Raw genomic sequence first — 14,449 nt, forward strand, 5'->3', positions numbered from 1 at the left:
GCCTTTCGGCTAATCAAAGGAAGTTAAAATTATCTTCAGTTTTGTTTTAGTGTTTGATCTACCTTTGTTGAGTCTTTTTGGGTGGGGTTTCTTTTGGAAAATGGATGGTCTGTGCTATGTTTGACGATATGTTATTAATAAGAACGCCCAGTTTAACAAAATATCCCATTCTCCTTTATTCTGGATCAGAATTTCTCCTCTAAGGAAGGCTGAAATATGCTAGAAGAAATAATCCACAGGTTAAAGCACTGATACACTCACACCTCAGGTGTAGGTTCTGATAATTGGAACAGATAATTCACACAGCAGATCAAATTCCATGTGTATATGTCTGTCTGCACTCTTGTTCATACTTGAATTATAACCTTTTTTTGCTAAGGCTGGTTTCCCTAATCCTATGTACTTTGTCTTTACTGTAGTCCAGCAAAATTAAAAAGGGAAGCAAAGGAGACTGCACTGTACTGAAGCCCACACTCATGGCAGCTGTCCCGGTGAGTATAGAATGGCAATGTCAATTCTTTACCTGCACTTGGACTTTTAAAAAAGTAATGCTCTCAGGTGTATTTGTTTACATTTTAAAATAGTTTTGCCTTGTGGAAATTAGGTAAAATGTGTCCTTTAAAATCTTAGATAAGTGGTGGGGAAAGATGAAATGGCAAACTTCTGTGATGTATGCCTGTTAAGGTTTGCTGAGACTTGAAAATTAGGTGATGAAACTGACCTAGCTCAAATTACCTAGTCAAAGAATTGATCATATTTTAAAGGTAGAATACACTCTAAAGATCATCTTGTTTAATCACTTCATTTAAAAAATGAGGCAGCCTAGGCCATCCTAGAGAACTGGGACAGTGTATCCAAGGTTACAGAGCTGGCCTAGAACCCAAGCCTCCTGATACTTATGGTGACTAAGAAAGACTGAGAAAATAATCATTTGAGAGAGCTCCTAAAGAAAAAAAAAAGCTGAATTCTAGGTATTCAAAATCCTTATGTGAAATACTGCTTTTTACAAAAATAAGATATTACATTTTATAGTCTTATAATGATAAATTGTGAAATATTTAACACAGTGCTTCCAACTTGTATAATCAAATATATTCTAGCATCTATAGGCTTTGGAAACTCCAGTGGTAGTATTGATATTGTTTATATTACAGACTTGAAATCTTACTCCAATATCTTTCAAAGAATTATTTTTTGCACATGAAAAGTCTGAGATTAGATAATGAAGTGTTCAGTCAAAGTTTTTCCAAGAATTACAGATGAAAGATAATTTTTAAAGCTTCTAATTATAAAATTACCAAATAACCAAAGAATTAGAACAGATCAGAACAGTGTTTGCCTTTTTATTTAGGGGTGCTGTAGAATTTAGCAAGTTTACAAATGGAAAGGATAGGCTTCTGATTAAAAACATACGAAATGATGCTAATAATAGGTAGCATAGTACTTAACTATGCTCCAGACACTGTAGTAAGTGCTTTAGATGGATTATCTCACTTAATCCTACCTAAAACTCTGCTACGTAGGTCCTGTTATCCCCATTTTAAAACGAAAAAAAGAAACTTGCCTAAGGTCACAGAGCCCAGAGGTGGTGATTAAAGCTTGAACTCTATCAGTCTGATCCCAGAGTCTTCTTAACCACTATGGCTGTCCGTTAAGGACTGTTTTTTATCTTTTGTTTTGGGAAACAATACGTTAGCTTTATTACCCAGAAGTCCCTAGGAAACCATATCAGAGAACATAATTAGGGAGGGGAAGCAGCCAAGGAGTCTAGGAAGTAATGTCTGAATTTAGGCCCAAAAGAGAAACAGGAGTTAGCTGATACACTATGTATCCTTTAATTACCCCATTGTTCATTATTCCTTACTTTGTGTCTAGGGAGGGTAACCTCTGTGGGTGAATTACCAGGAGGAAGTGCTTGCCTTCTCATTTCCGGTTGGGCTTAGCCACTTGTTAGTACTCATGCGAGATCAGAGGGCAGGGAGAGAGAGAAGTCTGCATGCTTATTGCCTTTGCTTCTTCCCTGCTGGGCTGTGATTTTTGTCAGTTGCTGTCAGGCGCTCATTGGACAGTCTCTTTCCCATTGGCTCTAACCTGGTCTTTCCTGTGGCTACCACCCTTCACCAGGTCCAACAATGTTTCTCTCCTCTTACTTCTTCAGGCCTAGGGACAGTAAACGATCTCTCATGTTGCTAGTCCACTGATGCTTCACCAAACCTTACTGGCCCCCTTAGCTCCTCCCAATCCTCTATAAATAGACCTTTTAAAAATATTTTTATTGAGAATTGGTTTTGATAGATTCTATTTTCTAAGTTTGTTTCTTTCCTGAGTCAGAATAAAAGATTCATGTAGTATTGCAATAGTCACGTAGTCAGTGTGAGAATTCAATGTAAATCACTACTTACAAACAGGGAGTCAACTGAACATCATGTAAAATTAGGTTGCTGTAAAGGGTTGACTAAATGTGCTAACAATAAATCCTGCCAACTTGTTGCAGCTTCGTTGTGTTCCTTACTCAGTGAGGCCTTTCTGTGCCTCAGATTAGTATCTAGTATCAGGGATGGTTCTCACACATCTGTCTCACACCCATATGCTTTTTTTCTGCCCAACATCCCATATACTTTTTCTTAAACTATACCTGATTTATTGGTAGGCATCCACATGATGCAATTTACTTACTTCCCTTAGGAGGTGATTCTTTTCAGTTTAAAATATATTTGGCATACAATATTATGTTTGTTCCAGGTTTGCTACATAGTGATTTGATATTTGCATACCATATACCTTCTTAAGAGGGATAATTATGGGATGTTAAAGTCTCTTTAGGGAACCTTTGGGATTTCTCAATCACAGGTATAGATAAAGATTTCAGTTACACAGTAGTGATTCTTTTTGTGGAAATGGAGAAAACAACATTGTACCGTGCTTGAATGCTGTGCCCCCCAGCTTTGTTGACATATAATTGACATACAGCATTGTGTCAGTTTAAGGTATACAATGTGATAATTATACACACACACACACACACACACACACACACATATCAGAATGGTTACCACAATGTTAACATACTTATCACCTCACAGAGTTACCGTTTGTGTGTTTATGATAAGAACAGTTTAAGATCTATTCTTTTAACAAATTTCAAGTCTTGTTAACTATTTTTACAGTCTTATTAACTATAGTCACCATGCTATACATTAGATCTCTAGACTTATTCATCTTTAACTGGAAGTTTGTATCCTTTGAACAATATCCTCCCATTTCCCCCTTCCCCCTACATCCTGGAAACTACCAGTCTACTCTCTGTTGCTATGAGTTCAGCTTTTTTGATTCCACATGTAATTGAAACCATACAGTATTTGTCTTTTCCTGTCTGAGTTATTTCACTTAGCAAAATGCAAGGGATTTATGAATAGGTGTGCTTTAAGCAACAATTATTGTTAATTTTTGCTAAGTAATGCCAAGAAAACATCATTTAATGATAGAGTATGTTTGTTTGTTTTTAGTTTGTTTGGTTTTTTGTTTTGCATGTATTAGCTTGGGAGTTAGTATATCCCAAATGTAGTCCTACTTCTAATTTTCCAGGGAGCTGTGAGCAAGAATCCTATTTTCTTTTGTTATTTTAGCTTCTCTTAAAATGGAATACAAATGTCTAAATTATAGGGACATAGGAATTTTAAGAAACTGTAAAGCTCTTAGCTATGCTGTAAGAGTCCCAAGATAGTGGTAATAAAGAAAAAAATTAGCATTAGATTTTACATAGTTGAGTGTTTTGGTGCTATATGAGAATAACTGAATATATTTGAAAGACAAGAATTTTTTATAAATACTAGACAATGCAAGGCAGCAGAGGAATATCTTCTAGGCCAAGGCACAAGATAAAATCCCAGAAGAAATAAGTGATGAGGAGATAGGCAATTTATCTGAGAAAGAGTTTAAAGTAATGATGACGAAGATGTTCAGAGAACTCAAAAGGAGTGTAGATGTACAGAGCGATGTTTTTAGCAAAGAGTTAGAAAACATAAAGAATACCCAAACAGAATTGAAGAATAAAATCACTGAAATGAATATAACACACTAGAATGAACCAAGAATAGACTAAATGAGGCAGAAGAATGGATCAATGAGCTAGAAGACAGATTAGTGGAAATCACTACTACAGAACAGAAAAAGAAAAAAAAAGAATGAAAAAAATGAGAGTAGTTTTAAGAGCACTCTGGGACAACATGAATTGCACTAATATTCGCATTATAGGGGTCCCAGAAAGAGAAGAGAGAGAGAAAGGACCTGAGAAAATTTTTGGAGAGATAATCACTGAAAACTTCCCCAACTTGGGAAAGGAAACAGTCACCCAAGTCCAGGAAGCACAGAGTTCCACACAGGATCAACACAAAGAGGAACACACCAAGGCACGTAGTCATCAAATTGACAAAAATTAAAGATAAGGAGAAAATTTTAAAATTAGCAAGAGAAAAGCAACAAATAACATACAAGGGAACTCCCATGAGGTTATCAGCTGATTTTTCAGCAGAAACTCTACAGGCCAGAAGGGAGTGGCAAGATATATTTAAAGTGATGAAAGGGGAAAACCTATAACCAAGAATACTCTATGCAGCAAGGCTCTTGTTCAGATTTGAGGGAGAAATCAAAAGCTTCCCAGATAAACAAAAACTAAAAGATTTCAGCACCACCAAACCAGCTTTACAACAAATGTTTAAAGAACTTCTCTAGTCATCAAAACATAAGAAAAGAGAACAAAAAGAAGAAAGAGAAAAAAAAAAGACCTACAAAAGATTGCTTTAGCAGTTCAGGGTCTTTTATGATTCCATATAAATTTTGGAATTGTTTGTTCTAGTTCTGTGAAAAATATTGTGAGTATTTTGACAGGGGTTGCATTGGATCAGATTGCATTGGGTAGTATGGCCATTTTGATAATGTTGCTTCTTCCAATCCAAGAGCACAAGATACCTTTCCATTTCTTTGTATCATCTTCAATTTCCTTCGTCAGTGTTTTATAGTTTTCAGAGTATAGGTAACCTCCTTGGTTAAGTTTATTTCTAGGTGTTTTGTTGTTTTTGATGCCATGGAAATGTTTATGCCAGTTATAAAATTCTAGTTTTTAAAGTGGAAAAAAAAAGTGAATGAAGGGCCACAGATGGCAAAATATCCTCTTTTCTTATGGGTGAGTTGTATTCCATTGCATATATATGCTACATCTTCTTTATCCATTCATCTATTGATGTGCACTTAGGATGCTTCCATACCTTGGCAATTATAAATAATGTTGATGTTAATAGTAGGGTGTATGTATCTTTTTGAATTGATGTTTCTGTTTTTCTTAGATATATGCCCAGGAATGGAAGTACTGGGCCATATGGTGGTTCTGTTTTTAGGTTTTTGAGAAACCTCCATATTGTTTTTCATAGTGGCTGCACCAATTTACATTCCCACCAACAGTGTACAAGGATTCCCTTTTCTCCACATCCTTGCCAACATTTATTTGTGTTCTTTTTGATGATGGCCATTCTAACAGATGTGAGATGATATCTGATTGTGATTTGGACTTGCATTTCCCTGATATTAGTGATGTTGAGCAACTTTTCATGTTCCTATTGGTCACCTGCATTTCCTCTTTTGGAAAAACATCTGTTCAGTTCTTCTATCCATATTTTAAATGGGTTGTTTGTTTGTTTGCTTTTTAACTGAAGTACAGTTGATTTAAAATGTTGTATTAGTTTCTGGTGTACAGCATGGATGGACTTGGAGGGCATTATGCTAAGTGAAATAAGTCAGACAGAGAAAGACTAAATACTGAAGATATCACTTACATATGGAATCTAAAAAAAATAACAAACTAGTGAATATGACAGAAAAGAAACAGACTCACAGATGTAGAGAAGGAACTAGTGGTTACCAGTGGGGAGAGAGAAGGGGGAGGGGCAAGATGAAGGTGGAGGATTAAGAGGTGCAAACGATTTGGTATAAAATAAGCTACAAGGATGTATTGTACAACATGGGGAATATAGCCAATATTTTATGACAACTATAAATGGAGTATAACCTTGAAAATTTGCGAATCACTATATTGTATACCTGGAACATGTAATATTGTACATTAACTATACTTCAATTTAAAAAATATGATATTGTAAAATAAATATGTAAATAAAGTAAAAATGGTTAAAAAAAGAATTTTTAAAAAATTATCTTTATGTGACAGGTGAATGAATTATTTACACTCTATAACATTTAAATCTTTTAAGACAAACTTACTGTTATAGAACTGAAGAAACCCTATACTTGTCCTTCATATTTTGAAACAGTGAACAAGTCAGTGAAATTAATTATATAACTATTTCTATTACCTAAGATATTGTAAATAAGGTATTTTCAACTAAAGACTGTCTCAGTGTTGATGCAGTTCTTTTCCAATTATGGAATATGTTGCTTACCTTTTAGGAAATCATGGATAGAATTTATAAGAATGTTATGAGCAAAGTCCAAGAGATGAATTATATTCAGAAAACTCTGTTCAAGATAGGATATGATTACAAGTTGGAACAAATCAAGAAGGGATATGATGCACCACTTTGCAATCTGTAAGTATATCTCACAGACTGTTAGTTTGAGCCTTTAAATCTTTTCGTGTTTTTACATCTAGAAGATGAATAAGTAAATGGTAAGTTAATTTAGTTTGAGCATCACCACCATGGTCATGAGGTTGAATTTCTCTTTTATTCATTTCTAAGTCTCATTGCTTATACAGCTAGCAGAGGACTCTGAACTCTGATCTTGGCCATTTAACAAATTTTAATAATTGAGTACATATTTAAGATTAATTATAAAATTTGGCCTTAGGAAGGAAAACAGGAATAGACTTTTGTATCAAGACATTTGAGTTTAAAAAGTGCCATTTCTAACTAAAAAAAATGTGATTTTCAAGACTTATTCTGCATGAAATTTCCTGATTTATTCATAAAATAGTGTATTAAGTATATGAATGCAACAGTTATTTTAAATGTGGTGCTAAGGAGTCAAGGTGGGGAAATATTTTTCATTGGAAGGGAAATAAGATAGATGACTAAATGCCCCAAAGATAACTATAGTTTTACCCTTTGACATCATCATTTTCTTTCATTTCCTGACACTGCACATTTCTTTTGCATTTTAAAGAGTTTTTCTGGCATTTTTTCAAGGTGTTACTAGTTGTTGGGGGGCATTTCTCATTATCATCGTGGTTCTGAAATTTAGATGTTAGACCAAAGTTGAGAAATCTTTTCCAGAATGTACAAATTAGTGTGTCACCAAGATTAATCTATGCATGTATTAAAGTCATTGATTCCCCCTTTTATCAAGGATACTGTTTAAGAAGGTGAAGGCTCTGCTAGGAGGGAATGTTCGTATGATGCTGTCTGGTGGAGCCCCCCTATCCCCACAGACACACCGATTCATGAATGTCTGCTTCTGCTGCCCAATTGGTCAGGGTTATGGGTTGACAGAATCCTGTGGTGCTGGGACAGTTACTGAAGGTAAGCATTTTTAACATGGCGAATAATTCTCTATTAATCGCTACTAGTAAAGCCAATTTGCATTGTCTTTGGGAACCACGGTGACTTTATACCTTTTAAGTAATGTCAGATTCAGTGCAAATCTACATAGTTTGAGTTTTAGGAAATTTTAGCTGAATCATGTGTACCCTTTATTTGAAGCCTCATAAGTATTTCTGCTACATTGTTAGTCCTCAAAGCTCTGTCTCTGTGGTCTTTTAATCTTCTCCCTCTAAATGATCACTTCCTTGGAGAACAGCACTCTTGGAATAAGGTAGCACTTTTGTGCTCCCTCGTGAATCTATGTTCCTACCTTGACTTCTTGTTTGCTTTCTCTTCTGTTGTTTTCAATAGCCTATAGCAGGGTTTCTCAACTTTGGCACTATTGAAATTTTCAGCCAGATAATTCTGTAACATGTTTAGCCATTAGATAGCATCTAAATTACGTGACAGTGAAATTTATCTCCAGACATTGCTAAATATCCCCTAAAGGGCAAATTACCCCAGGTTGTGAAACAATGGGGTACAGTAATTTCTTTTATTAACTCAGTTTCACTTTAAACTCATTGTGGCAAAAGTAAATGCCATTATCCAAAACCATCTCTCCACTGCCAAATTGCTTGTGTTGTTACCATCCTAGCTTTGAAGTCCTCTGATTGTTTATTTTGGATATCTTTAACTTTCATCAGATCTTCCCATTTCTTTACTGGATTTCTTCCTCCCCTGCATGTCACCTTTGGCATCCAGCCTTTTATTATTTCACACTGCCCTGAGATGATAGCCTTTCAACTGACATGTCTGCCTCTATTATATCACTTCTGATTAATCCTGTCTTCTGTTAGACACATCCACCTCAAACACTGCTTCCTACCTGGTGAACCTGACTTTCAAGGCATCTTGAAGCAGGCACTGTTGTCCCTATTCATCATTATTTCCCATTATCTCCCATGTATGAACACACCTGGCTCTTGTCTCGAGACAAGCCCATCTTCTCACTCTCTCTTGTATTTTCTGTTCCTTTCTCTTGGAATGACCTTTTTGCTGTCTGATCATGGCCATCTTCTCATGTACAACTCTTCAATGAAGTCTTTCCCACCTATTTCATTTTACATTGATCTTTCTAGTCTCTAAGGTACTGTTGTGCTCACCATCAATACCCTGCAGTTTAGTGTTTAAATGTGTTCAAAATTATTTCATATGCTTTTCTCCCCAGGTAGTTTGTAAACTCATTGAGGGCTTACCTTTAATATGTTTTCCTCACAATGTTTAATATAATGCTAGGTATAAAATAGGTTGTCCATAAATACTTGATTATTGCTAGCAATAATCACAAATTACAAAAGGACACCACCCTCCTCCTCCTCATCATGTTTAATAATAACTGCCGACATTTATTTGAACACTTTGTTCTTGCCAGAAGTGTTGAGCCTTGTCCACGCATCATCTCATTTAATTCCCACGGCATATCCCTACGTGAAATGGGTTCCGATATTATCCCCATTTAGATAGATGAGGAAGTGGAGGCTCAGAGAAATTAAGTAACTTGTCCAAGATACACATCCAGTCAATGAGCTGCAGAGGAGGAATTCCAATGAAAATTTGTCCTACCAGAATCTTGGGTAGATAATGGTGATGCCAACTCTCTTCCTTTAACAGAGATTTATGTTCGTAATTATCTGAAATATAGCCATGAGAAGCAAAAATGGCGTAATGACATTGGGATCAATTGCACTGTTAAAATGAAGCTGAAATATTGAAAAATGGTCATACTGCAATCCTCTCACTGTGGCCTCTTCTTTTGTCATCTTTCAGAATCTGACTCTAGCTGCAGTATTCCTGTTATCTCATTGGTATGAATTTGAAATGTGTTACCCTAACTAACGTTTGTTGCTTTTTCTCTTATAGTTACTGACTATACTACTGGCAGAGTTGGAGCCCCTCTTATTTGCTGTGAAATTAAGCTAAAAGACTGGCAGGAAGGTAAACATTTTATGACAAGCTCTAGTGTTTCTAGATATGCTGAAAACTACCATGAGCCTCTAGACTTTTATTTTTTTTAAGTGTTAGGTTGTCTGCAGTAGCAAGTGAGTCTTTGCTGTTGCTTGCTCCCTGTGCTTTCTTTTTCCTCAGTAACATCTTTAGATTCTGAACTTAGGGATACTTGATAGTGAAGAAGAAAAATTCTCAGTAGGGCATTCCCTGGGTTTGGAGAAGGATGGATTTCCTATCCTTTGAAGCTCAACTTTGCTAGTAAGGAGGTTTGGGCTGGGAAATGAAATCCCAGATTTTCAGGGGATAGAGTGACTAATAATACACACACACACACACACACACACACAGTCCAATTTCCTAGCTCTTGACCCCAACAAACATTTTTAAGGTTGAGAATCAATTGTTCGGCTCTTTGTATAGTTTAATTTTTATAAGTAACTATAATACGTGAGCCACTTAGACGAAACCTGTGCTTTACAGACATTGATAATAATTCTTTTAGTAAATCAGCTGAAGGTAAAAGTAAACCAGTCTTCCCATGATGAAATTGTGAAAAATACTAAACATATTCGTTAACTGCAAAACAAGTAATTAATAGCCTAGCCATGTCAGATAAAGGAAGAGTAATTAAAAAGCCTAAGATTTTATTTTATTTTTAAATTTAATATCTTTAACATATAACATTGTATAAATTTAAGGTATACATTTTAATTTGATACATTTATGTATTGTAATATGATTGCTGCCTTAGTAATATTTAGCATCTCTATTACATAATTGCCTTTTCTTTTTAGTGGATGGGATAATTAAGTTTTAGCCTCTAAGCAAGTTTGATAAACATAGTACAATATGTTGTCTTTAAAAAAAAAAGCTTAAGATTTTGAAAGAAAATATTTACCTTGGGATGGAGCCATAGACTGAAACTTTTAAGGACCAGTTACCTTGTAGGACATATCCTTTAAGCTGTTCAAACCCAAGAAAATGAACAGGCTTTATCTGACATAGATGTGAAGTTTTGAAAAGTATTTCTCCTATGTCACTTTTTTATTCTGTGCATTATTGTTGGTGCTCTATGAGGAAATAACCATTCCTTTTGAAATACTACATTGAAAAGCCAACTTCATTCCCAAATGTTTTACACGTGAGAATAAGTCCTTCTCCTTTCTCCCATGGTAATTCCTATCCAATTTTAAAATGAAAATCTGAAAAATTATAGGGAGTATATGTCTGCATGTATTGGGCATCAGCATCAAAATTGTTTTATTAAGTTTGTTATTTATTAAGCATTGAAATCAGAGAAACAAGGTATATCATAAAACATGATAAGGAGAATTTTGCCCTTGATTTTTATTTTCTCATTTTCAGGTACTGTGTTTTAATGTCAGTTTTGGGGAGTTTTGGGGACCATATTTGGAGTTTTCCTTGCTATGAAAGAACCTTTGCTTTATATAATAAGAATGATCTTAATGTTTGGCACACAGTAGGTTTTGTCATATTGAAATGTTGAATAGCTTTACATTTATAAGAGTAGCTAACAGCTGAAAGGAACTCTGCTTTTAATTCTTTAATGACATAAAATGTAACCGATGTCTCCATTTATGAACTCATATTTTTTGCATATTTTCCTTAAAGTAAGCTTAATTCAGTAATAAACACATAATGGATATGATCAAATTTTTAGTAGTTATTGTCAATTATTTCAGTGCTTCTACTTTTAAAGCTATGAGTGGTCATATATAAGGGGAAGTAAAATTTGATCAGCAGAAAAATATTAGCAAAGGAGCTTTAAGAATTAATGCAAGTAAATCTTGTTTTATAGTGATAACTAATTTGCTTTTATGACTTCCAGGCGGTTATACAATTCATGACAAGCCAAACCCCAGAGGTGAAATCGTAATCGGTGGACAGAATATCTCCATGGGATATTTTAAAAACGAAGAGAAAACGGCTGAGGATTATTCTGTGGATGAAAATGGCCAAAGGTGGTTTTGCACTGGTGATATTGGAGAATTCCATCCTGATGGGTGTTTACAGATTATAGGTCAGTGGATTCTATTTTTGTGCTTTTCTTTAGCTTTTGCAACTTTAACATATATGAAAGGCAATATTGGTCAAGTCATGAATAGGGTTGATGATTCCACTGGTTTAACTTTTAGATAAGTTATTGAAATTTTGTCTGTGCTTTTCCATCTGTAAAGTAGGGACAACAATCCCATGGGTTTTGTTAGGATTAAATTAGTTGATAGATATTAAATGTTTAGAGCAGGGCAATCTCTGCACTTTAGTAAGTGGTAGCAGAAGCAGCGTTTGGCAGGGGGAAGGATAGACAGGGTAATGAGAAAACAAAAATTGCTCATAAATTTTTCTGTTTGTTTTGTTTTTGTCAACTACATGTGGTTCTGTATAACCATCTACTATAACATCCCCTATTCTAGGCCGCCTTCTCCATTTACCTCGCCACCCAAGAGGCATTGTGGACATGTTATTTGCCCTAGTGGTCATTTATATGGCTCTAACTAGCCTGGACTCTTAGAAAATTATAATGTCAGTCCTCAACATTAATCTGTTCTTCTGAGAATGCCAGTTGCTTTGGCACTGCTCTTATTGAGCCTACTGAAACAGACTTTTAAGTTCAAAGCTACTCCAAAATAGCCCTTACACTGTTTGCTTTAGTCAGACAAAGTTAAAAATTTGACTGCCTGATAAGGGCCACTCTGATGGGTCCTATTCAAGTTCTTTTTGAGCCATAAAATTTACTGTCATATCTCTAGTGGCCCATTTAAATCTGTCTCTGGACCCATATGTGACCTAAATATAGTTAGTGATTTCCTGGGAAAATTGATTCTTTGCCTAGAAGTTTGATCTGCCAGAGAACTTCCCAAGAAACATGGTTCAATTTAGACCCAATAACCTCCCCCCTCCCCTTTTTTTCACCCTTGATCCTTAATTGTACTGCAAGCAAAACTTGGCTCTGTTGGCATGTAAAGTCGGATCCCGGCCTAGGGGTAGGCAAGTCAGCACTCACACAAAGTATATAAGGCAACCTGATGATTATCCAAGCTGTGCCATCCTGTGCCAGCACGTTATTAGAGCACTGTCATTTTAACAAGATAGTGTCAAATCTAGCAAATAGGGAATTAACACTTATTGGCTGTCTTCCATATGCTGGACATTGTGCTACATGCCTGTATGAGGAAGGCATCATTATCCCTGATAAAATTGAGGGTTGGAGAGGTCAGCTGACGTGCCCAGGATCACATAGCTAGCAATGGACAGAACTACTATTCAGATCTAATGCTCCAAGGTCTTCGTTCCTTCTATTAAGTTCATTGTAGTATTAAAGATTATAATAAGATATTAAAGCTTTTGGTGTAGGATGTAACATTTTAGCCACTACTTCTTTAACTGGGCATTTTCTTTTTAACTGATGTGTATGGGCAAGCAGTATACATAACAGGATTTTAGAAGTGTCTTTCTAAATAAAGATTAAGGCAATGAGATTGAAAGAAAATCAGGACTGCACATACCTTAATAAACGTACTATGGATAACTTAACATGTTTCATGGTTTACAGATCGTAAGAAAGATCTGGTGAAATTACAAGCAGGAGAATATGTATCTCTTGGGAAAGTAGAAGCTGCACTGAAGAACTGTCCACTTATTGATAACATCTGTGCTTTTGCCAAAAGGTAATTTTAAAGTTGCATTTGTGTTTCATATACTTACAGTAAAAGAATAATTGGGAAAAATTGATATAAGGGAAACCCCAAACTTTCAGAGTTGAGGAATGTTACACATTTATGAAAGGTATTGAATTCAACAGCTTAAAGATCATTTGAGATAATCCAGGCATTTTAACTATTTATTAGACCACCTACTGTATCTTGCTAAATACTTAGCTATGCCATAGCAGTCATATAATTTAACATCCATGACAACTGAAACTTAGCATAAGTAATTGTCCCAAGAAGGTAACACAGCTAGTAAAAGTTATCTAAATCAATAACTTGATTGAACCATTTTCTTTTTTTAATATGTTAATACGGTTTATTTTTCTGGGCTTTATTACTCCCTTAAAATGTTTAATTGTAAAAACCACAAAACCTAAATTTACCATTTTAACCACTGCTAAGTGTACAGTTCACCAGTGTTAAGTATATTCAAATTGCTGTGCAGCCAATCTCTAGAATTTTTCATCTTGCAAAAGTGAAACTCTATATCCATTAAGCAACTCCCCATTTCCCCTTCCCTGCAGCCCCTGGCCACCACCATTCTATTTTCTGTTTCCATGAATTTGACTACTCAGAATCATACAGTTTTGGGGGTTTTTTTTGGTGACTGGCTTAATTCACATAGCAAAATGTTCCTCAGGGTTTATGTACATTGTAGCATGTGTCAAAAATTCCTTCCTTTTCAAGGCTGAAAAAATATCCCATTGTAATTATAGGCCACATTTTGTTTATTCATTCATCCGTCTATGGACAACTTGGCTTGCTTCCACCTCTTGACTATTGTGAATGATACCACTATTAACATGGATATTCAAATATCAGTTCAAGATCCTGCTTTCAGTTCTTTTGGATATATACCCAGATGTGGGATTGCTGGATCATATGGTAGTTCTATTTTTATTTTTTGAGGATCTGCCATACTCTTTTCCATAGTGGTAGCACTGTTTTCTTAATTCCCATCAACAGCTGTACAAGGGTTTTAATTTCTCCATATCCTCACCAACACTTGTTTCTATTTTTTGATAGTAGTCACTGTAATGGGTTTGAGGGGATATCTTGCCGCTAATGATTAGTGATGCTGAGCATCTTTTCATCTGCCTGTTGGCCAGTGGTATATCATCTCTGAAGAAATGTCTAGTCAAGTCTTTTGCCCATTAAAATATTTTTCTCTTATTTCAA

At 35.4% G+C, this 14,449-nt stretch overlaps 1 protein-coding gene across 5 annotated transcripts in view; it reads left to right on the forward strand.

The window, feature by feature from the left end:
* The window catches only part of ACSL4 (acyl-CoA synthetase long chain family member 4), a 71,193-nt gene that overhangs the window by 47,151 nt on the left and 9,593 nt on the right, over window positions 1–14,449 (forward strand). For all 5 annotated transcript variants that reach the window (XM_015248652.3, XM_006215193.3, XM_015248654.3 and 2 more), the window contains 6 exons: window positions 420–491; window positions 6,460–6,599; window positions 7,357–7,529; window positions 9,453–9,527; window positions 11,389–11,580; window positions 13,114–13,228. In XM_015248652.3, coding sequence (XP_015104138.1) covers window positions 420–491; window positions 6,460–6,599; window positions 7,357–7,529; window positions 9,453–9,527; window positions 11,389–11,580; window positions 13,114–13,228 — 767 coding nt within the window. The remainder of the gene's footprint in view (window positions 1–419; window positions 492–6,459; window positions 6,600–7,356; window positions 7,530–9,452; window positions 9,528–11,388; window positions 11,581–13,113; window positions 13,229–14,449) is intronic.

Source organism: Vicugna pacos, chromosome X (assembly GCF_048564905.1).
Source record: "Vicugna pacos chromosome X, VicPac4, whole genome shotgun sequence".
NCBI classification, from domain to species: domain Eukaryota; kingdom Metazoa; phylum Chordata; class Mammalia; order Artiodactyla; family Camelidae; genus Vicugna; species Vicugna pacos.